The following is a 26,812-nucleotide window of genomic DNA, read 5'->3' on the forward strand; positions in this document are numbered from 1 at the left end:
CGCAGATTGTGGCCTATAATTATTCAATACTGTACCTCCCTTCTGTCAAGGACCGTTGTTGTTAATTTATATCACACATTTAAGTGTCTGAGTCTTTACAAAAGCGTCCAACTTCTGCGGGAACACCAATTTTAGGGAGGCCAGGCTAGAGTGGTAACTTGGGAATGTGGTGTCACGGTCAAAAAGCACCAATCGTATGGGCATATAAGCTGGCAGTCCCGCTAGTCTCCCCTTTTTTATCTTTTTTTCCTTCCCCCTGTTATGTTTTTAGAGCTTGACACCAGGTCTAGAGATACAAAGAATAACCTGGTAGTAGGTGGAGCACTTAGCCACTACAATAAGCAGAACAAAATCGAGAGGGCTTACCCACTTGGGCAAATATTACAAGATGGGCAAAGAGATGTGGCCCTGCCCTGCCCACCCGCCATTATCTTACTTGGGGGCCCAAAACCAATCCCATATCATTATTCTCAAACAGATGCTTTGATTAGAAAAGGCCACTCTGTGATCTATAAGTAAATTGCCTTCTCATAAGCTTCAGCCCATTATTCTCGTATATATCCTTTGTGAATAAGCTGGATGTTGAACAACTACCGTCTAAGAGAAGCTGCTACTCGTTAATCCTCCTCATTGCTTGTAATAGTAAAACTTAATGTGGCCTCCCCGAAAGTTGGCTTTCAGAGTATACAGGAAAATACTTAAAGAAGTGGACCATTCATTTACTGCATTGAAGTCCTGTTGGACATGCAGAATAAATATAAATTCTCTGATCCCCTTTTGTGACAACAAACTACTAGACTAGAGCAGCAACTCCGTTTCGGCAGATCAACCAGAGTCATTCAGGTAGGAGTAGGGGCAAACAAGACTCAGGAAGGAGAGGAGGAAACAAGTGGTGAGCAGTGAAGTGATTTTGGCCTTTGTTTCTTCACCAAAGAGGGACCAACCTATTTCTCTGTTTTTATTAGTTTATTATTTTAATTTATTTGGTCCTGGCCCACTCCTCTTGGGTCCAAACAATCATTACATAATCCAGTGGCGGTTGGATAGGCTTAAGGGATTGTTGGGTCTATGATTCCGCTGCAAAACTAGTTTCGCCTAGGTGTTGAGGAAGTGCTGACAAATCTTCAAAAACCCCAAAATTAAAATCTATCACCATCACACTTTGATAGAATCTTTTTGCTTATTTAAATCTTCAAGGGAGTCTGACAGTTACTTTTACAAAGTTAGCATCCCATACATTGATCTTGGTAATGAAGAACAGCTACAACCACCACAAGTGTGTTTTGTGAGTGACTGGTTCTTTAGCTAACATTTAGTACCGTATTTAATTGTTCTCACTTTTTTGCTGTAGATGTCCTAAATGCTTTCACTTAGCACTTCATACATTTTTTGTCTCCCTCCACACTGTACACCATGAAATTATGTTGCTGGAGTTAGAAACTCTTGCATGTGAAATAAACAACATGTTACATGTAAAATAATACGATGCTACATTTGTATTTGTGACGATCCTTCTTCCATGCAGTCTACAATAGTTGCTTGTACAGGAATCCAAAAATAAAGAACTCTGTGTAAAAAGAACCACTCATTTTCTGAGAAAATAACAATGGTATTAGAGAAAACACAAATTAGTGATCAAAACCAACTTTAGGAAGGCAGTGTCAAAGCAGGTTGTTTAAAAACCCGGCTTGCAAGCCTTTGTATTAAAAAATAAAATATGGGGTTATCTGTAAACTCAAATTTGAAAATCTAAAGTTAGGCTCAGAAATAGCGGACCTGCATCATAAATCAGTTTTTAAGAATTAGGTAAAGGTTTTAAAGGCTTTTCAATCAAATTAATAATTAATTCATGCAAGTATTCCATCTTCACTCTTTCACTAGCCCAACGGATACTGATAAATCTCCCATTAATTCAGTCGTGTGGAAGACTTAGTTAGCCTTTGCATTATGAACTCACAATGTGCAGACAGCCCTAGTTAGTAACCACAGGGTCAGGTTAAACTCATGCATCAGTATAGCAGCCTTCAACAGATGTTTCTGTAAAAAAATTAATTCTATATAAAATGTCAAAGGAGGATGCACATTACCTGGGATGCACAGGTTATAGAGAGGAACGCTCCAAAGCATTTCTGGCAAATCTGACATCCAGTGGTTGTTTTTCTGAACACATCTGCAGTGTTTTTGTAAAGAACATTTCTTGTGTCGTACCATCGTTGTGCTGTCTGCTCTGAAAAACAAATCATGTACATGTTTTAATGATCTCTTACCTGAACATACCAATCAGAATACCCATATACCACAGCTACAACATGCAAGACTTCCTGTGCATCACAACATAATTTAATCTTCACAGATTGGAAACAGTTTGAGGATAGATTTTCCAACATTCTGTAGGTCCCAATTATAAAAAGAACAATCGATGGGCAGAAGGCTGAACCACGGCATGCATTCACCCCAGTACAGAGATCTGGGCCTAAATCATTGTTTTTTGCTCCCCTCGCCATTCCAGTTTAGACCCTTTCATATGCAAATCAGTCTTGACCCTGTTCCCCAAACTGCCAGGCCAGGTCCTCCCTGGACTGGAAATAAGCATCCTAGGACCGGTTTCGGGGTATCACCCCTCATCAACCAGGCTAGATTGACTAAAGTGGCATGGGACCCACGTCTGGGCATACCCGTCCCACTCGGGTGACAAATGCAAAAAGAACAATTGATGGACAAAATGCTGAGCAATGTCATGCGTTCACACCAGTACAGATCTGGATAATTAATCTATTCACATACATGTACTCAGAAAGTCTTTAGTAGGTATTTTGTTACTAGACCTGAACATGTCACAGATCTATCAGGAATAATGGTGGACAGTTCTGATGCACCCTCATTAGCGGGTGCTGCTTAGGAACCATCTACATGGAACCCATACTCCTGAAACATCAGGGGTCCTGACACCCTACTCTGAGTCTCGGCTCTGTTATGAAGTGGCCATCTTGGAAACTAAATAAAAAAATCGGACACATTTAGGGCCACGACTCCGGCAGCAGACTACAGGCAGTAGTATTCTCCCCGGCAGCTGGAGAGGCAGGACACAGAGGGTGGTAATAGGTAACTGGCACAGGCACCAGAGTACCGGGTAAAAAGGACAGGTGGAGTCATTGAGATGTGGAGCATTGAGGGCTCAGAGACACATTGGCAGACAAGGGCATTGAAGAACACTACCAAAGGGCACCAACAGGCAGGGCAATAAAAGGATACAGACTGGGGTCCGGGGATGGCACCAAAACAAAGGCGATCACCGGTGGCCTCCCGCCCCCTACAGTCTGTGCCTCATGTCAGTGTGAAAGAGGAAGTGGGGGTAAAGTAAGGTTAATGGGGTTTCCACAATAGGTATGCTCTTTTACAGAACAAAAGCACACAATGAATCGAATTAACTGATATTGTCTTCATACCCGCCGCATAGTGGATACCCAGAACCCGGAGTACTTATGTGAATTATAGCTTGACCAACCTTGTTAGAAGCTTGGTTGAATCTTAATTTCTAAAATTGTATTTATGAAAATCATTTTTCATTAAAATGTGGGTGTTAGACCTGGGATCACCAGACTACATAGGGTAGCTTGGCGCGAAGTAGGAAGGTCTTTCCCGAAGGCAGAAAGTATTAAGCTTCCGTCGCACCCTTACAGTAACATAGCGTCCATCCACTCAAAAATGACACTACACCGTAATTTTATAAAAGTAGAAAAGTTTATCTTTTCCTCTTTGAGTGTGCTTTCAATCACGTTTTTCTTAGTAGTTTCTCAATTCACATTTAATACTCTGCAGTTCACAATTCAGCAATAAATCATGGAATACAAGGAAATGTTACTTAGTCCTAACCTTAATCACAAGTTTCGGTACAGCTCAGACTATATTTCAGTGCTAGACTTTCTTTTGATCACATGTACAAAATGACTATAGATAAGCCTTGTGAATATCCATTCCAAATTATAATAGCAATAATTAGGCAGTGCTTAAGCCGACAATTAGCTGTAGTCAAGATTACAAAAGGAAGTGATTTATCTCCTAGAACCTATCACTCTCATTTGTAGTTGTAATTGGACTCCTTCTCAGGTAACTTGAACATATAAGGCATAAAGGACAGGTTTTGCTTCATGTACTTTGAACAGAGGAGTTACATTACTGCCCTCATGAATGAACTGACCCCTATTGGTTTTTCACAGTAAGCCTGGTTGAGTATGGGAAGAATAAACGCTGTATTTTAGTTCTCCGGACCTTTATCTTTGCTATTATTTTATAACTGATATCTCTCTTTTTTTTCTTTTTTTAATCAAGGCTGTTCCTGTATTATTGATTAGCATACATTTGCACAAAGCGCCTTTCTGCACTATTAACTTCTTGCACCTTCTTATTTTTTTATGATGTATTTTAAAAAGACATATTTATTCAAATTTTTACCCAGTAATCTATTTGTATACGCTGCTGTTCTTAACAAGATTTGCTTTTATTGCATGTAATATTTTACTACTGTTATGGATTTTGAAAAATAAGACTAGATTGATATTTGAGTAGCCAACATGAGGAGAAAGGTAGCGGCTTACATGTGGGCAGGGACATTAGTCTCCTCTGGTAAGCCACTGACATTTCACAGGAGTTGAGCTGCATGATTTCTATTAAATCATTTATAATAGTGAGCTATTCTCAAAGTAAAGATGTTTAGCTCAAAACATTAGGACACCCATGGATTCCACTGTTAGACCTGTCTGCCCTTTGGGTGGTCCCTCCTAATTATTTATTTATTTTGTCCCCTTTCTGCCTCCTAACCTTTGTTTTTTTATGTCCACTGGACTTTTTAGGTGTTGACCTAGGGGTTAAGTGCTCTTTGTCCCTATAGTCTTTTTCCCCTGCCTTAGGTGACTTTTCTGACTGAAACCACGGGATACACAAAATGGTGGCTTACAACTGTCACCTGTCTGGCTACCTCAGGAACCAGGGCCATAGAACAGAATGAGGGTTTCCAGAACCTTCTGGACTTCCCTGGACATTCTAGGGTCAGCCTATAAAAGGTGGAATATAGGATGGGGGCAAGGACACAGCTTTGCCTAATGCTTCTGAAAATCCTAAAACCTGGGGTACATTCATCCCCCATATCCAATTTGTGCTGTCAAAACAAGCATAAACCTATGAAGTGTGAGATTATGTCGACCGAGGTGCCCAACTCAATCATTGATTTTCATTGCTTTGCATGATTTGCCATGTCAAAAGCACTAGTTAGCTCTAAAGACCAGAGGCAAATATGTCCCAGTCTGGCATCCGTGTATTTGCCTATAATGAGGTTACGATTAATACCCTGCTCAATGGTGCCAATGTCCCGTCTAAACCCATACTAGGCATCAGTAACTCGTTATTCTGTGCCCATATCTCAAGCCTTTCCAGTATTATTCTGCCCATAATTTCTGCTGATGAGTAAAGGTGGGAAATCGGCTGGGAACACTTTGCCTCCCCCCATTTCCCTTTTTGAAAATGGGCGCAATTATGCCCTACGACCAGGAGGGAATAACTCCTTGTATGGCTGCATTGAAGACCTGGTTTAGTATGAGGAACCACAGATCTATATTGGACTTATAGACAGCTACTGGGAGGGACATCGTCGGGGTACTCAAGTGATCAAGGTGTAGATTATCTGCAATGAGATCCAAGATTTTGTATTTCAAAAATAAAAGTCCAGTATTTTAAAATGGCCCTGAAAAAAAATGCATTTAATTATGTTTTGCGTGCATCTATAGTGAGAAACTATGATGTAGACTTGAAACTCCCAACAACCCTACACTGTCATACAGGACAGCCACATTACATTTCTTTACCATAGACTTCACATGGTGAAGTTAATAGTGGCAGATGAAGATAAGCAAAAGATGTGAGCTTCGTCCCGCTTACTGCACCATAGGGACAAAAACGCCCCAGTGAAGGGTGAGATTTTCTCTCTCAAGCAGTGCTTGATCATTTCTCAGAATCCTAGTCAGCCAGGCACAGACTAGAGCTTTATGCTCCATAACATATTTTGCGGGAACTTTTGTAGAAATTGCAGAATTTTTTGCAAGAGTGACGATTTCGCTATTTTGTTTTTTCAAATAGCAAAATCCTAGAGGGTTTTATGTGTATTGCTTTGTATAAAAGGGTACAGTAATTAGGTTTTTAAATATATAGATTTTCGTTAGTTCTGCTTAACAAACATACATATTACTTATAGTTATATTATTCTATGTTTAACATGTAAATAAGTGATTGCATAATTAAGTAAATCTTTTATCATAACTATTTATCTACAATTGCTTCACTATAGATTTGCAATTTTTTTAAATAAAAACAAATACATTTACTTAAGGTACAGCATCACTTTAAAGTCTGAGTTTATTAAATACAACTTAAATCCACTTATATTACCTTCCTCATACATAAAAACCATCCATGTGCTTATGTATCTTTATATTTATTACTTTGCTTCTAATTTCTGCCCCAACTTATGTGATCACTAATCGGTCTCCTGTTCTGATCAACTCCATTACAGATTTGTGCAACCTCTCCCTACAGTTGGCCACTATTCCTCACAAATGGAAGACAGCCTGTATCAAACCCCTTCTTGAAAAAGCCATGGCAGACCCGCAGAATATGGTAAACTTCAGACCCATCTATTTGCTTCCTTTTATTTCCAAACTTCTAGAGTCCTTAGTAAATTCCCAACTGGTGTCATACCTCGAATCAAATCACCTGTTGGACCCCTCGCAGTCAGGTTTCCGTGCATCTCATAGTACTGAAGCTGCCTTAGTAGAGGTAAAAGACACCATCAAACTGGCTTTAGAGCAGGGATCTTCAGCCATGCTGGTGCTTTTGGGTCTTTCAGTTGCTTTCGATACCATCTCCCATCCTATCTTAGTGCAAAGACTTGGGGAGATAGGTATCAGGGGTAAAGCTCTAGAATGGATGAAAAACTTCCTGTCTGAACGTACCAATTATGTCCAGCTGTGCAAATTTTTATCAGCATCCGCAGTCCCTGATAAAGGGGTACCACAAGACTCAATTCTGAACCCCACCCTGTTTAATGTGTAAGTGCCCCCCCCCTGGCAAGACTAATCAGTTCATCTGGGTTTGAAACCATCTCTTATGCCGATGACACACAATAGGTCATCACTATGGACCATGACCCGACACTGACCAAAGCTACATTTAAGAAATGCCTATTGAGAATATCTACATGGATGACTAACACATTTACAACTGAACATGACTAAAACGGAGATTCTCCCGCTTGGGAAAGCTCATTCCACCTGGTCAGACGACTGGTGACCATTGAAGTTGGGCCTTCCACCCATTCCTAAAAATAGTAAAGAACCTAGGAGTTCTAATTGATGACAATCTTTCTATGAGTGAGCATGTCAAAACAGTCTCTGGAACCTGTTTTGGCCTCATGCGAATGCTCAGGAAGGTCTTTCAGTGGACCCCTACACAGACCAGGAAACCTCTGGCTCAGGCCCTGATAATAAGTCGCCTTGATTATGGCAATGCCCTATTGGTGGGAATCAATGAAAGCCTCTTAGCTAGGTTTCAGGTTGTGAATATCTCTGCCGCACGTTTAGTCCTGAACTTCCCCCTGCTACCCTTAGGAGCAGTCTCTCCGCTCCCTACACTGGCTCCCGATCAAAAAGCACGCCCTTTTTAAACTTCTTAGTTTGGTTTGTGAGACCCTTCATGGAAATGGCCAACTCTACCGAAGGTATAAACTGCAGCCATTCATCCCGGCCCGTCATCTCAGATCCAGTGATCTATTATTTCAACACCCCAAACGCATTCGAACGACCAAGTTCCGGAGCCGTTCCTTCTTATTCTTAGCCCCCCCATCGCTGGAATCAGCTACCTCCATCTATTCCAGCATGCCTTGACCTACCATTTTTAAAAAACTTCTGAAAACATGGCTATTTACTCAAGAATCTCTCTTCTTACATCGCGACATTCCCTGCTGCAAAGGCACCTAGAGATCCCCTCGGGAAGATTTGTGCACCTAACAAATAAATAAATAAATTCAGCATCTCCATTGCACTACCCAAAATCTCACCCTTTACCTTTCTCAATATATCCTCTACCGCCACTCTCTGACTCATCTCAAACCTCATTCTCCAACCCTATTTCTCAGCCTATGCCTCTCTCAATATATCCTCTACCTCCGCTCTCCCACTCATCCCAAACGCCATTCTACTAATATGATCCCCCAAATAACCCTTTCTAGACTCTTCCCTCCACTACCTCTCCGTGTTTGATCTCATACCTCTTTTACTATTTAGAGTGCCCAAACAAACCTTTCTAAACCCTTCCCCCCCTATTGTAGAGCTAAAAAAATCTTTTTAGACCCTACCTTTTTCTATACCCCCAATATCCTTTTCAATCCAAATAACAGACTAACATGTCCACACTCAAATTAATTTAATATTTCCCTGTATTAAATCTCCACAAAACATGTTTGGAACATGTTTGTCTACCAGAGTACCATGCTACCCGACGAAAAGCAATTCAAAGACTCATCAGGGGGAGCAAGCGCTATACAAGTGCAGACCCTTCCCTCTTCTATCCCTCCACTATCCTTTTCAATCCAAATAGCAGACTAACATGTCCACTGCTCAAATAAAATTAATTTCATATTTCCCTATACTAATTCACCACTAATCCTTTTTGGGGTCCCGGAGTAGCATGCTACTCGCCGAAAAAGCACTTCAACACCTCAACGGTAGTAAGCGCTATATAAATTACAATTAAAATTGCCAAACCCAATAGCTCTCACCTTAGAGGCCTATTTCCAAAGCGAATTTTGCCAAAGAGCTTTAAAAACAACTAACGTGGGGGAGAACACAACATAGGCAGATGCAGAGAGGAGAGGAAGCTGCCCTGGAGGGTCGGCTGGGGAAAGCAACAAAGGCAACACAGGGCGGGCACCAAGCAACAATGGCTGAGGACGGAAGCTGGGCAGGGAAAAGTGGGAGATTTGACGGGCGCCCCCTAAAGGGCAACAGCTAGTGGGTGAGAAAGCACTGAGGGCTTGATTAAGAGTCTGGGGATCAGAGGACCACCAGACTTGTGGTAGAGCGGCGGTGGTGGTCTTGCGACCGCCACATTAGGACCCTAGCGGTAGTGCCACCCAGAGGACCTCCAACTCCACCAGGGAACTGCCATAACCTGGCGGTGGCCCAGAGGTATCTATATGCTTGGCAGGAGCGCTGATTTCATGGAGGTCTTTCCTCCATGAAAACAGTGGCGGTGAGGAAAGAAAATGGGCCCTGCAGGGCACCCTTGTGCCACACGCTTTATGGAGCACACAGGGGGGCAGAATATGTGCCCCCTGTGTGCATGCACAGAAGTTCCAGCAAGGCATGGGCACGGCATGGACTTTGCAGTCATGCTGGAACTTCCTAGGACGTCCCCATTGAGCTGCCTATTTTATAGGCGCCGCCATGGGAACAGCAAAGGAAATGCCAGCAAATTACTTGAAAAGTCATTATTGGGTGGGCGGTCCTCAGGTGGCTTTGGTGCAGCCGCGCCAGCGGAGAGCCGGCACAACCTCGCCAAAGTCGCAATCGGGCCCAGAGTGTCAACGGATCACTAAGCAGCAATAGGGTGTTTTTACTCAAGCTTTGAGGAAGAGACGCCCTATCCTGGTGTGCTACACTGATACAGCTACCTCCCAAATGGTAGAGTGGATTAAGGGTGCACTGGATCAAATTGCACCGGTAGTTGGTCATACCATTAGAAGACTGAAGCCTTCGGTGGAATGGTTCAATAAGAAGCTAGGTGTCTAGAAAAAAAATACTGCAAATGTACAGAATGCATCTGGCGCAAAGATTTCAACCTCACTGACATGGCCAATTATAGCACAGCCCTGAAGGATTACCATAGACACATCAGGACTTTGCAACGCAACTTCTATGCAAGCCAAATAGAAATGGCACAGAATTCCTCCTGGGAACTCTTCTTGATAATAAAATCTCTCTCCTCTCTTCATTGCGTCTCAGAAGCAAACTGGCAGTCTGGGGACTGCTGCAATGTCTTGGCACAATATTTCTCTGACAAGGTCGCTTCTACCTATGCAACCTTTCTAGAGGCTGTCAGAAATGCTTCCCGTCTGCATGTCTGGTTTGAAACTTCAGCAGATAGTGATGCACTCTTGAGTCTCAAATCTGCCACAACGGAGAAACTTCTCCCAATATGGACATCTTTGAAATCAGAGGCCCCTTCCAACCTCGCTGCTCCCACCATTCTGGAGCGAGGTTTGACCATCATGGCTCCAGTGCTATGCAATCTTCTTAACAGGTCTTTCCAGGACGGTCAGGTCCCTCAATTGTGGAAACATGCCACCATAGAAGCCACTACTTGACCCCACCAAGCCGGAGAAAGTGCTCCCCTTTGTTTCTAAGGTGCATGAAAAATACATGAACCAACAGCTCTTCTCCTTTATTGAAGGAAGGGATCTTCTTCATAAGACTCAATCTGGCCTTTGCCCCCAATATAGTGCACAGTTCGCACTGCTGCTTACCTCTGAATCCATCCGCCAGGTTGTCGTCAGAGGAAACACTACAGCACTGCTCTTGCTCAGCACAACCTTTGACCCGTGTCCCACTGCCTTCTTCTTGAATGGCTGTGGCACCGGGGAATTAGTTGCAAGGCGCTGCTGTGGTTGGCCTTTTTCTTACAGAATCACACCTTTTAGGTGGGGCAAAAAAACATTTTCTTTGTAGGTTCTCTCACTGCAGCAGGGGGTGCCTCAGGGCTCTTCTCTGAGCCCCACTTATTCAATCTGTATATGTGCCCCCTGGATGATATTATCGAGCATTAAGGCTTTAACATCAAGTCGTACGCTGATGATACGCAGACGGTAATCACTCTTTCTCAGGATGCGGCCAATACTGCGGTTCTGCTTAGATCTTGCATGATGAAGGTGGCAGAGTGGATGGGCCTCAGCTGTCTCAATGTAAATGTTCGGAAGACCGAACTCCTCATCATTGGCAAGCAGCCTTCGATTTGGTCATTCGCCTGGTGGCCTGATTCCCTTGGCTCCCCTACCTGTGTTCAAATCTAAAGTTAAAAATCTAGGTTTCAGGTTCGACTCAACATTATAATTTGACAGCAAATAACTAGTCTAGTGGGGCAATGCTCTGGGATCCTAAAAACCTTGACATAAATCTGTGGTTTTCTACCAGAGGCAGGCAAGAAGACAGTGGTCCAGTCTCTGATCATGTCCAGACTGGATTACTGCAATGTTCTATATCTGGGGGTCTCGCAGTCATTACGTATGAAACTTCAATGCATGCAGAACGCATCAGCACGGCTGCTGCTAAACTTGCCCAGACTTTCCCCTATAGCCCCCGCTCTTGCAAAGTTGCACTGGCTTCCTTTGAATGAAAGGGTCTCCTTCGAAGCCATCTGCTACTGTTATTGCATCCTCAATAGCAAAGGTCCTGGGTATCTGCATCCTTTAATTACATCTTCTACCCCAAGAAGAGAATTGAGATCTGCTGGGCCTCATTGGCCAGTATTCCCAGCATTAAAAGAGCTCCTATTGGAGGATGTGGCTTTGGCTTTCGGTTAGGTAGGAAAAACCAGAGCCACGTTTCCGAAAGAAGCTTAAAACCTGGCTTTTTAGATCTATATAGTACCTTGCGATTCATCTGATATGGTCTTTGGGAGTGAAACCGCAGTGCTGGGACACTTCAGAGGAAGTAGCACTGCGCTTTATAAGTTACATTATTATTATTATTATTATTATTATTATTATTAATGGAGGGAAGGTGGGCGGGCGGACACTAAGAGACATAAGAAACTTAGGAAGGGTGGGCAGGGTAAAAGCAACAATGGTAATGGAGGCAAAGTAGGTAGGCTGGGCAGACACTAAACAACAGCGGCAAGAGAGGGAGGGTGAGCAGGGAAATACTGGCCACAGCAATGGGGGGGAGGGGAGGGGGATGGGCTGGGAAAATGCAAAACGGTAATGCAGAGAGGGTGGGTGGTTAGATGTGGGGCCTGGGGGGAGAAACAGCCCTCGGGAGAGAGACAATAACATGGTGCATGGGATAGAAACAAATGGGTGGGGAGGTGGTAGTGGATGAACCAACACATAGGGAGGGAAGGGGGAGAAAGATTCATGCAAGAGACAACAACGTGGAGAGCAAGAGGGGCAGGACAGTGGAACAAGGGAGAGGAAACAACTTGGGGCGCTGTGGGTGGGACGAGAAGAACGTATTTGGAGACATCTAGTCAACACTTGCACTACCATGGCGCACCATCAAAAATATTCTCTTATTTGCATGAAACCATGCTGCTATGAAAAGGAAGGGATACACCTTCACATTATCAGGATGCGAAACAATTACCCACACATTTAATATTAAAGATGAGGCTAGGGAAGCATCTTAACTGCGTTCTGCGATGTTGAAGTGTACTGGAAATATGAAAGGCAGGCACAAACGGGCACAGTGCTCGAGGGCAACTGGTGTCTTTTACCCTCTCGTGTGTTCACGTATGATTGAGCAAGCCTGTCAAAACTAACACTTGGAAGCTATCAGATAACTTGTGAGCCAACATTAAGGAAGAAATGTTCAAGATGAGGGACATGGGGTGCACTCCATTATTCTTAGGAGGCACCATGCCAACAACCATTATCAGTTTTTTTACAACCCCACACTAAATCTAGTAGCATTGTACACATACGCGTCTTGATAGAGCATATTGGGAGGGGCTTGAACTACACAGCCCAGAATGCCGCTTGCTATGCGACTGCTGCGTCATTGAATGCATGTTGTTATTGCACAAATACAGGCAACAGCATTAAGATGAGAAGGGAGATCCAAAATCAGACGTATCCACAAGGGGAGACCTTTGATGAAGTAAGCTATTCCCTTGTATTGACCCGAACGGGTTGATTCAAAAAGAGGTCCTAGGGGCTGATATACTTACCATTGTATATATTTTCTTCTCCTCCTAAACAGTGTGTGACTACAAAACTTCCCTCATCCCGTTTCTTTAGGGGTGGCAACTCTGTTGGTTTTTAGAGGGCGCCAGGTGATGACTGGGATGTGGGGCTAGCGTCTGGCTTACAGCGGAGGTAGGTTTGGGAATACCTCCTTAGAGAACTTTACATTTCATTTACATGTAGTTCTTTCCTTCTTGATCTCACTACTGTCCATGGGTTCATTATTTAGCTCCTTAGTCGAATGATCAGAAAACGTACACCTAGATTTATATGTAAGTGTTGGCCTCAGCATTTATTGTATTATCTTACAGGAGGTAATTGTGCTTTTTCCTTTAACAGAGGTGTTTGTAAGCAGTTTGGAATGAGTTTTGTTCCGACAAATCGATTTAAAAACTTAAAACATACATACAGAGGGCTTTCACTCTGCCCAAAGAAGCATTTCGCTGTCACCTCATGCTATTGGTTGTTTTGTGTATCCTTCCCCACCTACAGGGGACTTACATTGTAATTCAGGAGGCATTATTTTACATATGTAAAGTACTCTGAACCATTGCACACTAAGGGCCATATGTAGGTAACGGGGAAATATCGATTCCTAAATACCAAATTTTGCCGATTCGGTATTTAGGAATCGGTATTCCAGATGTCGGTAAGAATTCGGTAAAAAATACTGAATTCTTGATATTCCTTATTACCGAATCGGTAATTGAGATTCGGTAATAATGAATACCACCTATTCATTCCTATGGGCTTGGAGGCCCATTGGAATGAATGGAAGACATTCGGTATTACCGAATCGGTAAAACCGGGAGGTAGTGGAGAAGTGTGGCTCAATGGTTAGAGCGGCAGACCCTGATGCAGAGGTCTAGCCCGGGACCAGGGTTCAATTCCCCGTCTCGGTGGGTCTTGGGCTCAAAATTCCACGGACCTGATAATTCTCGCCTCGGTGCCTATTCCAATCATGGACTCCCACTCTGCAACTCTGGGCAATAGCTTTCTTAATCTCCACAACGGCCCCCACAACGCTAAGGATGCCTGGCCTCCACCTTGGGGGTGCCCAGGAGTGGACACCTCACAGGGAAAGCCAGGATGGGTTCCACAGAGGTATTCGTACAAGCGCCTTGAGACCCTTGCGGGTGAGTAGTGCGCTATACAAGTATCAATTTACAATTTACATATTTCAAGGGTGCCAGGGCATCCAAATGACACCCTGTTGCACCCCTGAAATGTGCATGTGTGCACATGTGGCACACATGCATGCCCTAAGGGAATGGATGTGTGCCACATGGCACATTTCAAAAAGCCAAAAAGTGCTTTTTGAAAGGAAATCACTATTTACCACCAACTTGGAGTTGGTGGTAAATAGTGATTCCTTAAGGCTGAGGTGCAGTTTTAAGTGCTACCTACATTGCATATAAGGAATCGGTATTACGGATTCCTTAAATGCAAGGCCATAAGGAATCGGTATTAAGGAATCAATATTTACAGAGTCCTTAATACCGAATCCTCCCTACATCACAAATGCCTAAATACCGGTCGGTAACGGTGAAATTTCACCGTTACCGACCGGTATTGGGCCACCTACAGATGGCCCTAAATTCTTTATTTCTTAGAAGCACTGTATGCAGATTTTTTTTCAGTTCCAGGTGCATTTTTAGGTGTAAGCCTACCAGACAGTGCAGCTGCCTGGTTTGCTAACAACATCTTGGGGGCATTTGGAAAGCTTCTCTGGGAGTGCATTTTGCCCACTGCTTACAACTGGCGTTATGGTTTGTAACTCACATTTGCTTGTTTTCTATTTGCTGACTTTATTTGTATTAGGCTGTCCAGGTGGAGTTGGTCCCTTCTTCAAACCCTATTTACTCTATTCTTCCACCAGTACTGAATTTCTGTAACTGGGCCATTAAACCTTATTCTTATCTTGTAAGATTTGCGTGCATTCAAAGACAGGTCAAATGTCAGCCTCTGTCTTCCAGGGAGGGTGGTGTTTACTTTTCTTTCTTTGACTTCAAAGTGAGAAGTTTCAAGTGACAACCATGCTGGCTATTCCAGGTGTATGGTATGTTATGCTTTTTTCTAGCACAAAGCAAAATTAAAAATGTCTGCAAATGAACCGAGTAGATATTTCACAATATGGAAAGCACAATATTTGGTAATTCTGAAGTGTATTGGAAACAAATATTTTAATATGATGAAAACAAATGAATACTCTAGGTGATGACATTTCCACACATTATCGTTTGAGCACTGTATACCTTTATGAGTAAAACTGTGTGTCTATGCCTATGTAATGGTAATTTCAACTGAAGATGTGCTGTCTGTAATGGCAATGCACTATCACACCATCCATACTCCACTTTACCCAACTGCACTCTGCTCTGCAGCACTTCACAACACTACTGCACTCTACGCTGGCACCCCTCTACTCTATGCCACTGCATTCAACACCACTCTACACCACCCCGCTGCACTCCGTGCCAGTGCACTCTACCCCACACTACGCTACACCACTGCATTCTTGGCCATTGCACTCTACGCCTATCCATCCTATTTTGCTCTTCACCGCTGCACTCTACGACACTACGCTACTCCACTCTATTCCACTCCCCTCGATGCCACTGCAATCTATCCTGCACCACTCCATTGTACTCCACTGCACTCTACGCTACTCTATTGTACGCCTCTGCACTCTAAGCCACTGTACTATATACCACACAACTCAATACCAATACACTCTACGCCACTGCTGTCTACGCCAATCTACTCTGCACCACTGCACAGTACTCCACTCTGCAACACTCTATGTCACTGTACTCTATTTCACTCTACTCTACACCACTGCACTATGTCACCTTATCAGCACCACTCCATGCCACTGCAATCTGCACTAATGCACTCTATGCCACTCTGCTCTACACCACTATACTGTACGACACTCTACACTCCAACAATGTACTCTACCACTGAATTCTGTGCCACTCTACTGTGCACCACTCTATGCTACTACATTCTAAGCCACTCTAATCTAATGTGCACAGCTGCAATATATGACACTGCACTCTACACCACTTCACTCTACGCCTCTCTACTCTGCACCACTCTACTCTATGCCAGTGCACTCTACCCCACTCTACTATGCACCACTGCACTCTTAGCCACTGCATTACTGTACTTAGCACCACTCTACTCAATGCCAATGCACTCTATGACACTACCCTCAACGCCACGCTAATCTATTCTCCACCACTGCACTCCACTCTATGCCACTACAGTCAATACCACTCTACATCTCTGCCCTCTACCCTGCACCACTCCACTCTATGCCTCTTCACTCTACTCTGCAATACTCTACTCAACTGCACTATACGCCAATCTAATCTACTCCGCACCACTCTACTCTACGACACAGCACTCTACGCCAAAGGACTCTACACCACTTTAATCAAAACCAATTCACTGTATGCCAATCTACTCTGAACCACTTTACTTTATGCCACTTACTCTGGTCCACTCTTTGACACGGCACTCAACGGCACTCCACGATTCGACACTCTGTGACACGCTACAACTCTCTATGACATTCTACAATACTACTCCACCCTACAACACTCTACGCAACTCACTGTACACCACTCCATGCCACTTTACTCCACTCTCTTCTACAACACACTACTCCACTCCTCTACTCTATGCCACTCCACTCTGGGCCACTCCCAGTCAACGATAATCTACTCCGCTGTATGCCACTTAACTCTACAACACTTTAAGCAACCCCCTCTATGCCACTTCTCTCTTCTCCACACCACAACGCTCTATGCCACTCCACAACACTGCACTATTCTCTGACACTGTACGCCACTTAACTCTACGCCCTTCCACTCTACAACACTTTGCTCCCTCCATGACATTGCACAACACTCCACACCACACCACTCTACTCCATGACACTCCACCTCACGCCAATCTACTCTACACCACTCTATGCCACTCCAGAACACTCCACTCAACATTACAAAACTACACTCCCCTCCACTCCATTCTCCTTTAACCCACTAACATTTAGCCATGCAGAACAGCCGCCACGCTGGTGTACAACATGGCTAAACCAGATTGACAAGGCCAATAGCTCTTGCATAGGAGAGACCTAATGGTTTTGCCAATGTTTGTTAATGCTTTAGTCAACACTCAAATTTCAAGCCATACCTAGTGACTTATGCAATGCTTGTTAAGATGAGTTCCTCCAGTACATAAATAGATCACTTAAAGTATAGGGGACCGGCTGGGGTACCAAACAATTTATTAGTAAGCAATTTTGTCTCTAGTGTTTAAATGTATTGCCTCGGCACTTCTAGAGAGTCTCCCGATCCCAAACCTCATCTTACTACTATGATCTCCCAAATAACACTTTCTAGACTCTTCCCTCTTCAAGCCCGCCATTATCCTATTCAGTACAAATAACTGACTCACATGTCCACCGCTCTAATAGACTTATATTTCCCTATACTAATCCACCACTAATCCTTTTGGGTTCTGGAGTAGCGTGCTACTCGCCGAAAAGCGCTTTGTCGCCTCGTCAGGGCTAGTAAGCGCTATATAAATACAATTATAATACAATACTTTTATCCGATCGTCCCAACAATCGGAAAATGCTCCTGTAGCGGCGGCGTTTTCCAGAAGAAAGTAGCAGAGTATTTCAACAATTAGCATTAGCCAGATTATGTGGCTTGTAACCAGCAACAAATCTAAGTGCACTGCAGTCTACAACCGATATCAATTAAAGTGTGCACTAGAACACTACCAGCCAGACCAGCCCAGGGCAGAGTCAGAGGCCATCTTTAACGCATTGACAAGTTTATCTCCACTAGTCAAGCTTTCCCATCTATGACACTGCAGGCCTCCGGTTCAGGTCTTAATCCTTTAACAAGTAAAATTGTTTAAATCCTACCTAACAGTGAAATTGGGTTATAAATGCGCTCAGCGGTTCAGCAGCGTAGCAAGGGTGTTTTGGGCAGTTGTGCAAGCAAGAAAAAATGTCCTCCTCAACTGGTGTTGGATTAATAAAATACAGCGATTATCATGCGTCAATGGGCCCCTCGGGGCTCTGGGCGCCGGTGCCACTGCACCAATGGGAACTATGCTGTTGCAGCGATTACAGTGCGCGCCTCTTTGTCAATAAAAATGTAAAGCATTCAATAAAGCAGCTGGGCACACTTCCAGTCGCATGTAATTACTGGGGCTAAAAGAATAAGGCTGTGTACACGCTCCGCAAGCAATCAGTCTCTATGGCATGCGGTATTTCTGGTTTTCAAACACCACACCGGACTCCAAGGCAACACGACAATGACACCGACTATATCGTGCCAAGTGGATTGCCAAATTTGGAGAGATTTAGTTTTGGAATATTCATCATCCGATTGGCAACACTGCAAAACACATAAATGCTTAATTTCAGAAACTAACTTAAAAGGATAAATTGTACATAGGAAATGGCTCTTTGCCTCTTTTTAAAAAAAAAAAAAAACTGTTGGAACGGGGGCTGGGTGCCTGCTGATTCTGATAGCCTGATGCAGCGTTATGATACTATTTACTATTAATAATAATATGTTTTAAGACTTTTAAAACCAAGTCCCAACTTCAAGCAAGTTTACTTATTTGTAGGTCTGGCTATAGACTTGCTAGAGCAGAACACCAAAAACAACAAGCATTGGCAAAGCCAATACGTCTCGCCTAGGAGGGCTATTGACTTTAGCAAGGTTTTGTAGCCATGCTGTACAGCAGCGCGGATGCTTTGCAGTGTGGCCAAAACTCATTTTGCATCGGAAAGTGTGTTGCTCCTAAATGTGATAGAATGATATTGACTTATTCACACCAAGGGTGAGTCGGCACCTATATGTGATTTTGCCTCAAAATAACACAGCACAATGCTGCTGGCAGGACTGAGTGCCAAGGATGACTTTGCACCATAATTTTCTGATAAATGTGTTTGAGTTCCTAAAATTGGTTCAACACCCTGCATCATGAGTTATTTTATACGTAAACGTGATACCACCAGCTACTTGCTTTGCACCAGTGGTGATTTTGCATCAGACTGCAATTTATACTCCTAGACGAATTCAACTCTAATTATTTTGCATCATGGGTGATTTTGAACTTCAATGTGCAGTCAATCGAGTGTCATACCATGCTAATTCATACATTTTTACATTCAATGTGATATTTTACTGCTGCATTTTCTCAATATCCCGAGTGATTTTGCATCTAAATATCATACTACAAACCGTCAGACTTTGTGAAATCGGCGATGTTGCACATAGCTGTGTGCATCTAAATGGGTTTTGTGCACCTAGAAGGATTTCCACATGCAAGCTGATTTTGCAGCAAGACTGGTTTGTGCAACTAAATGTGATGTTTGCACCAAATCGCGTTTTTGCTCCTAATAGACGTTACACACAAGAGCTGATGTGGATCAGAGAATGATTTTATACTTGCAAGTGATTTTACACCTTCATGTGATATTTGATTTTACAACTGTTTTGTTACTCCTGGTGATACTGCACCATGGGTGTTGTTGCTCCTAAATATGTTAACCCAATCCTCTTTACTTTGCGAAAGGGTCCTAAACGCGAGGTTGCACCGAAAGGTGACTTTTTGCGCGACAATTTTGTTTCGGTCTACTGGGCTGATATTGCACGAAGGTTGATTGTACACCTACATTTGATTTGGAACCCAAGTAGAATTTTTGATCCTATAAGTGTTTTCATATTTCTGTTGATATTACACCAAAAATTATTATTTGGTATGTCACCATTACTTCGTAGTCTATATTACGAGAGACATTACATCGCAGATAAGCACATCTCAGGTATGCTTTACTATGTGGGCCATTATATCGCAGGTAAGTGCATTATGTATATTTATGTTTCTGTGAAAAGTTCTCTCACCAGGTATATGGGATAGGACTGAAAATGTGACATAAGGTTTTCCGCGTACCAACAAAATTTACAGCTGCGAGGTGTCACATTGTTATGTGGGATACCTTCAGCTAATCCTGGCTTTTTACCCAAAGGCACTCTACTGCTAGGGTTTTTAGCTAACAGGTACAATGTTAAAAACTGAATTGCAAGTCTCGGAATTCAATATAATGTCTGTTAAAAGGTCAGGACTACCTTAAAGAGAGGCATTTGCCATGGGGGCATTAGGCAGCTATGAATAGTCACCTAACAGCAGCACCACCTTCATGAAGTCAGGCAAAGAGTACAGAAAAGCAGAGGAGCGTCCACCGCAACACCCATTGCTCTCCCCTTTCACAATAAGTACAGCATGAAAGGGTGCCTTATTTACAAGGCAGCATTAAGCCATGTTAAGTGGCTAACAGTGTCTTGTAAATAAGGCGAAACACCAATCGCCACAGGACCGTCACTAAAAGTGATGTTCCTGTGCCGATAGGGACTTGTAAATATGCCCCTAGATCTCTTTTAAATTAACGCTTTAACTGCGGCGGCAATTCCGCCGCGGTGCGGGTGTTCTAATGAGTGGGCGGGCTGCGACGGCCATTGGCCGTTCGCAGCACCAAGGAGGGAGTGCATCCGTCGGCCAACGGATTAAATATGTACTTTCTAACAAACACTGCAAAAAACATGTTTTGTAAACACTGGAAAGCACAGTTTTTGTCTATTATGGGGGTTAGGCGCTTGAATAAACACTGATAAACACCACTGAAATTCACAAAACACACCACACTGAAAACAGGACAGCGTTTGTGTGCTACGCCTGTTAGTATGCTGCCGCTGTTGTTTATTTTGAAATGATAATAACATGTATTGAATCCTTCGGGGGATCCTGGTCCTGCCAGTAAGACCTGCTTACCCCTTATGGAATCTTTCTCCATTGCTGGTCTGCAGACAGCAGGAGCTATAAGGTAACCAAGAACAAAACCAGTAGACCAGCTATAACCGGAAATGTTTACTATCTGCTACCTGTGGAAGTTATCCCTTGTGCATGGGAGTGCATAAAAGACACGGAACAAATGAAGTTGTTGCTCCAGCAGAGGACTCCCATGAACAAGTTGTAACAGGGTATGTTCCTGTGTGACCTGAACTGGTTTTGTAGGGGGTGGCTCCTTTGAATTAGAACCCATAGAATTGTATCTGTTGAAAAGTTTCATGATATTTTACAGCCAAAAACACATTTTGTTAAAGCTGCAACTTTAAAAAAAGAATGAATTTTCGGATGTCTGGAACACAGTGTCATGTGTACCTAAAATCACAATCTCCTCAGCTTCATTTTAATGGTTTTTACATCCTCTAAGCTTTTAACTGAAAAGCCTGAGGCTACAGCAGAAAGGCTGAAAATATATATCCAGCCTTGTGGAGCACTGCTCCATTCTGGGAAATAATTGAATCTGCTGAGAGGGGAACTTTAAAAAACGCTGTCCCTGAGGGACACAAGGTGGATGCAGTTAGCAAGGTTTAGGTGACATAAATAGAATCTGGCCATCCGGATGGCGCATCCAAAGTGGACAACCATGTGTAATTTTGATAGTATGCCAGAAAGGAACTAGAGGCCCACCTCATTAACGCTTAATTACAGTTTTTGTCCCTTGCCTAACAAATTAAGCCCCCCCCCCCCAAAAAAAAAAAAATTCCCTTATACACGTTTGCAAGAGTCTCAGATTTTCCCCATCTGGTTTGTTCCATTAAAGTTACATACAGTACTTTGTTGTTTTCAGACCAGGGTTGCACTATAAAAACACCAGCACACATACATAAACCTAATTATCACTCTTTAAGATTGGTGTTTCTGGATTAATAATCTTGCAAATCCCTCAAAATGTAAAGATTGTTTCAAAAATTAAAACTGGATTATTACTTTATATTGTGGCTAGTGGCATTTCAACTCCGCCTCCGATAAAGCCATCTGATTACAATGAGGAAAATCCAGTCACAAAGCACCTCCTTCCCACAGCTGAGCTAACTTGGTCACTCATGCAAGCAAAAATATTGGATTCTGGGATTGTCTAGAATCTAACTGAGGACAAAATGTAAGGTACAAAAAAGTGAAAACCCTGGCACTCAGGCTAGACCAAACATATCCCTTACATATCCTCAACATGGTGATCCAAATATCCTGACAATATTTATTAAGGCTTTTACATAAATATGAGTTTACCCTCACAGATATTTTTTTTTACTTCCAGTAATAATGACAATACCTCAACCGAATTAGCCCCAATGCCATCCTATTCTTTATCGTTAGGTAAAAAATTGCCTGTGAACAATTTTGGCTTCTCAGAGTAGCTTAACGTGTGTAGGTATGTGGTATCTGAATAACAAACCTAACCGAGGGCAGCAAACAACTGTACATGGTAAAAAGAAAAATACAGAGCGTTGTACAGGCATGCTACCATCTTAGGAAAGAGAAAGTGGAACTTTACTGGATCAAGTAGTCTTCTATAAAGTAGTTGTTCTTCAACTCTTGCCTAAGTTGAGTTAGTATTTGAAGATTCCGGATGGATATGGGGATATTATTACAGTCCCTGAGTGAATGGATAGAGAAGGCCAATTTCAAGTTTATTTTCCTTTTCTGCACTTCTTTGTCTACAGTCTGATGAGGTCTTTATTGTAGGTTTACTTAGAACCACCATAGACGGCTATTCTGTCAATCAGAGAGGTGGAAATGCCGGCTGTGATGGATTGGTAAATATTGCAGCTGCTATTGAACATGGGACTGGCCATTAAGGAAAGCCTGCAGAATGCCACTAGGGTAGGAATGATGTGAGCAAGTGTCTTCAGGCCCTTTGTGAAGCATGCTGTGACATGCAGAGTGTTTTTCAGGGGGTCAGCATATAGTCTGGAAGGTGGAAGTAAGGCGTTGCCACCATTCAGCCTCAAGTGTACGAGGGCTTGCACAACTGTTCTGAAATCGCTATCTTCTTTAATAGACAGTGCTGTTACAAGGCCATCTTGGTCTTCCTGGCGATAAGGTACAGGAGAGGGTGTCAGTATTAAGGGTAAATCAGAATGATTTGGCATGAGAGTAGAAGCTTGACATTACCAAAGTTCATTCCTTTGAGACAATATTGGACTAGTTATTATTGTTAGCTGTTGTTGGAGAAAAGAAAGAATTTGGCATTGGTGGGGTTTGGTTTAGGGTAGGTGCTGGACATATAGCTCTGAATTACGCTGCGGTAGTGCTTGAAGCATCTGATGGCAGGAGCCGAGGATCCTTTCATGTAGAGTTGTGGGTCCTCAGCATATTGGTGGATTAGGAATCAATCCTTCTGACCATTTGTATCTATGTGGGCCTGCCTGTATTCTGTCCAACTGCTTGCGAAGGGTGCACATATTTTGATGTTGTGACAGAACCTCTGTGCGTTGGTCTGTGCATGGATATTTGAATATCTTTTGAACATATGTTGGTTTTGGTGGCTGCATCTATGATGGTGTGCGAGCATGGCTGCGTGCGAGTCCTGTGATCTTTGCATGGGTGCCTGTACATTTATTGGCATGTTTATTCTACATGCATAGATTTCTGGTGTTTTGCCCATGTGTGGCTGTAGGTGTGTTTTTATTTATTTATTTAAAGTTTCGTACAGCACGAACATGACCCAAGCGGGTATCAGAGAGCTTTACATACAGGTTGTGGAAGACAAAGGTAGATAGCTGCGGGAGAAAAGTAAAGCAATATACATCAGGAACAAAAATGACATATTGGCAGGCAACACTGGGTCGTAAGAGATGCCAGGTAATAGCTAAATCAACTAACCAAGATAGGAGACAAAAGGAGAAACGCTTCTAGTTCAACGCAGTGTTCATTAGTAGAGCTTTCACTTCCCTTTTGAAGGTAAATGTTGAGGGAATCAGTCTTGTTTCCACAGGTAGGGAGTTCCAGATTCTCGGGGCAATGCCAGAGAATGTACGCTTGTAGGTTTTCAGTTTTTTTTAATTTCTTCGGCTTAAGCAGCAGTGTGCTGGTGCTCCTTGAGCGCCGGGTGCTACCAGCTTGTTTGAGCTTATTTGCCAGCTAGAGAGGGGTATTGAAGTGTAGTGCTCATACATGCAGTTTTTAACTGGATCCTTGCCTCAAATGTAAGCCAATTGAGCGATTTCAGTTCCGGCGAGATGTGGTTGGTTTTCTTGGAACCAGTGATGAGTCTAGTTGCAGAATTCAGAGATGCTCTGAGGGGGCTAAGCTGAGTTTTGGAAGTCCGCATAGAGTAGCACTGCCGTATTCTAGTCTTGAGATGACTAGTGCTTGCACCGCCGATTTGATGTGTTGGTTTATTGGGTGCATTTGAGGTTATCTTGTGTTTCTAGCTATTTACAGAGCGCAGCATTCATCAATTATGTGGTCTCTTGGAGCTTATACAGACCATTGTCCGCATTTGTGATTCATCTAGTGGAGCCTTCTTACTGGGGAAGATAATTCTTGAGTCACCTTTTGTGTGTGTATGTGTGGTTTGAAGGGAGAGGGTTCTGACGGTGTCCCATAAGAGGAGTAAGCCTTCCAACCTTCTACCCCGTGCGTAGTGGGTCATCTCTACATGGTGGTTTGCAGTTGGGATTCAAGTCTTACAGCCTTCCAGCTGACCTGTGTCAGATGAAGGTTTTCTGTGACAAGTTTGGTTCATTGACCTTGTGGTTAGCGAGTGTTGTATTCTTCCAATAGCTGTAAGTACCCAGAAAGCTTTACTGTAGTACTCCACAGGCTGAAGTAATCAGGGAAGGGGTATGGTTTTCCTCCTTTCTAGCTGGCCGCCGGCAAACGGTCTGGGCCTCGCCAGACTCCGCCGTGATGCCACCTCTGGGAGTCGGGGTCCCTCAGGGCTCTACCTTGAGCCCGACCCTCTTTAATATCTTTATGACCCCTTTGGCGGCGTTGGCGGAGTCGTTTGGGGCCCGGATCGTATCCTACGCAGATGACACCCAGCTCCTCTTCTCGTGTAAGAGAGGAGGAGACTTTGAGGGGGAGAGTATCCGGGATTGCCTTGGGGCTGTGTTTCAATGGTTCCAACTGAACAGCCTCAAGTGCAATTCCGATAAGTCCGAGGTACTCTTCTTTGGGTGTGACACAGAGCCAGACTGGCAGGCCTGGTGGCCTACCAACATGTTCCCCCCAACGTGTTCATCCCAAATGGCTAAGAACTTGGGTGTTAAGATGGACAAGGGGCTGACCATGAAGTCCCAGATCCTGGGGGTGTCGGGCATGTGCTTCGGCCTCCTCCGGATGCTTCGGAGGTTTCTTCCCCTATTATCGGAGGAGCACAGGAAGCTGACTGTGCAGGCCCTGATAGGCTCTAGGTTGGATTATTCCAACGTTCTATACCTGGGCCTGCCAGAGTACCTGTTACAGCGGCTCCAGGTTGTACAGAATGCTGCGGCGAGAGCGATCTATGGATTGAATAGACGCGCCAGTGCTGTGGGCTTGCTCCAGACCTTGCACTGGCTCCCAATCCGCAAGCGGATCGCCTTTAAGGCTTTGACCCTGACATACAAGGCCCTCCACGCGACGGGAGCAAAGTACCTCCAAAGGAGACTTGACTTCTACCGACCGGCTTGCTCTCTGAGGTCGGAATCGTTACTTTTGGCGACTGTCCCGCGAGTGAAGAGAGCGCGCGTGGGAGGTTGCTCCTTTGGACTACTGGCGCCACAATTGTGGAATTCTCTGCCTCTTAGTCTTCGGGGAGCCACTAGCCTACTAGCTTTTAGAAAGGACCTCAAAACCTGGTTGTTTACCCAGTAGGTCTTTTTTAGTTTGTTGTTTTCTTTCTGTCTACGACACTTTTTTTCTTAAATGTGTTATGTTAGTTTACTGCAGCCTACCTCAAATAAAAGCGCCGGGACACTCTTTTTGAGTAGCCGTGCGCTCTATAACAAACCATTTAACATAACATAACATAACATGATGGTTCACACTTAACATCTAACCTTGCTGACTTGTGCCCATTATGTTAGTCCAAGGCTATCTCTTGATATTCTGACTGCCCAGCATTCTTTTGTAGTTGGGTCCTATTCTTTGACCATGGTTCTGTTATCCTGTTTATCCATTGACCATAGTTCTGTTTTCCTGTTTATCCATATTGACCCCCTCCCAGTCTCCCCCATGTGGTTAAAGTTGTTTGATATTTGTGAACAATATAGCTTCCATATTGGGAGTTCTAGAATTTCAAGATGCAAACCATAGGGTGGTTTAACAGTCTGATAGAAAGGCGGTAGGCTGTAAATAGACAAGCCAAGGTATTTGCAGAAGGGGCAGTGGGGGGTAAAAGAATTCCAGTGTAATTCCAAACTGTGCCTGTCCTAACCTGCGTGGAGGGTTTCCCATTGGTAGGGGTAGATGTGATAGCTCAACTGATTGAGATTGGTTTGTGATGGAGAGTAAAGTAGTGTTATACTGTGTGCAGTAAGGGGTTACAGTTACTTGGGAATTGAGAAATGGGTATGTGGATAAGAGAGGTTTCAGTTTCTGAAAAGACAGTTGAAGAGGATATGTTACGATGGTCATACACATGTCACATGTGAGCATATTTGCACTTAGGATGGTTGGTTCAGAGATAGAAAGGGGAACAGATGGGCTTGTGAAGAGCAAATGAGGGATGGTAAGGGGGTGAGAAAGATCAAGAAACCCTCTTGAGATATATGCCCGATTGTGGGTTCTAGAAGTAATGATGTTTGAGCATGGGTTATGGTTGTGGAATATTTGTGAGATGTGGGCTGGGTGTTTAGGTGTTGTTTGGGATGAGAGACAGAAGAGGATAATATGGAACAATGAAGAGGCAAGGCGATTGGTTGAATTATTTTGTGTGGGTCA

General features: G+C 43.5%; 1 protein-coding gene across 1 annotated transcript in view; it reads right to left on the reverse strand.

The window, feature by feature from the left end:
• The window catches only part of PLCXD1 (phosphatidylinositol specific phospholipase C X domain containing 1), a 134,859-nt gene that overhangs the window by 101,299 nt on the left and 6,748 nt on the right, over nucleotides 1–26,812 (reverse strand). Inside the window, exon 2 of the mRNA XM_078658220.1 lies at nucleotides 2,088–2,227. Within this exon, the coding sequence (XP_078514346.1) occupies nucleotides 2,088–2,211 (124 nt within the window). The 5' untranslated portion in view covers nucleotides 2,212–2,227. The remainder of the gene's footprint in view (nucleotides 1–2,087; nucleotides 2,228–26,812) is intronic.

The sequence above is a fragment of the Lissotriton helveticus genome, chromosome 8, assembly GCF_964261635.1.
Source record: "Lissotriton helveticus chromosome 8, aLisHel1.1, whole genome shotgun sequence".
NCBI lineage: Eukaryota > Metazoa > Chordata > Amphibia > Caudata > Salamandridae > Lissotriton > Lissotriton helveticus.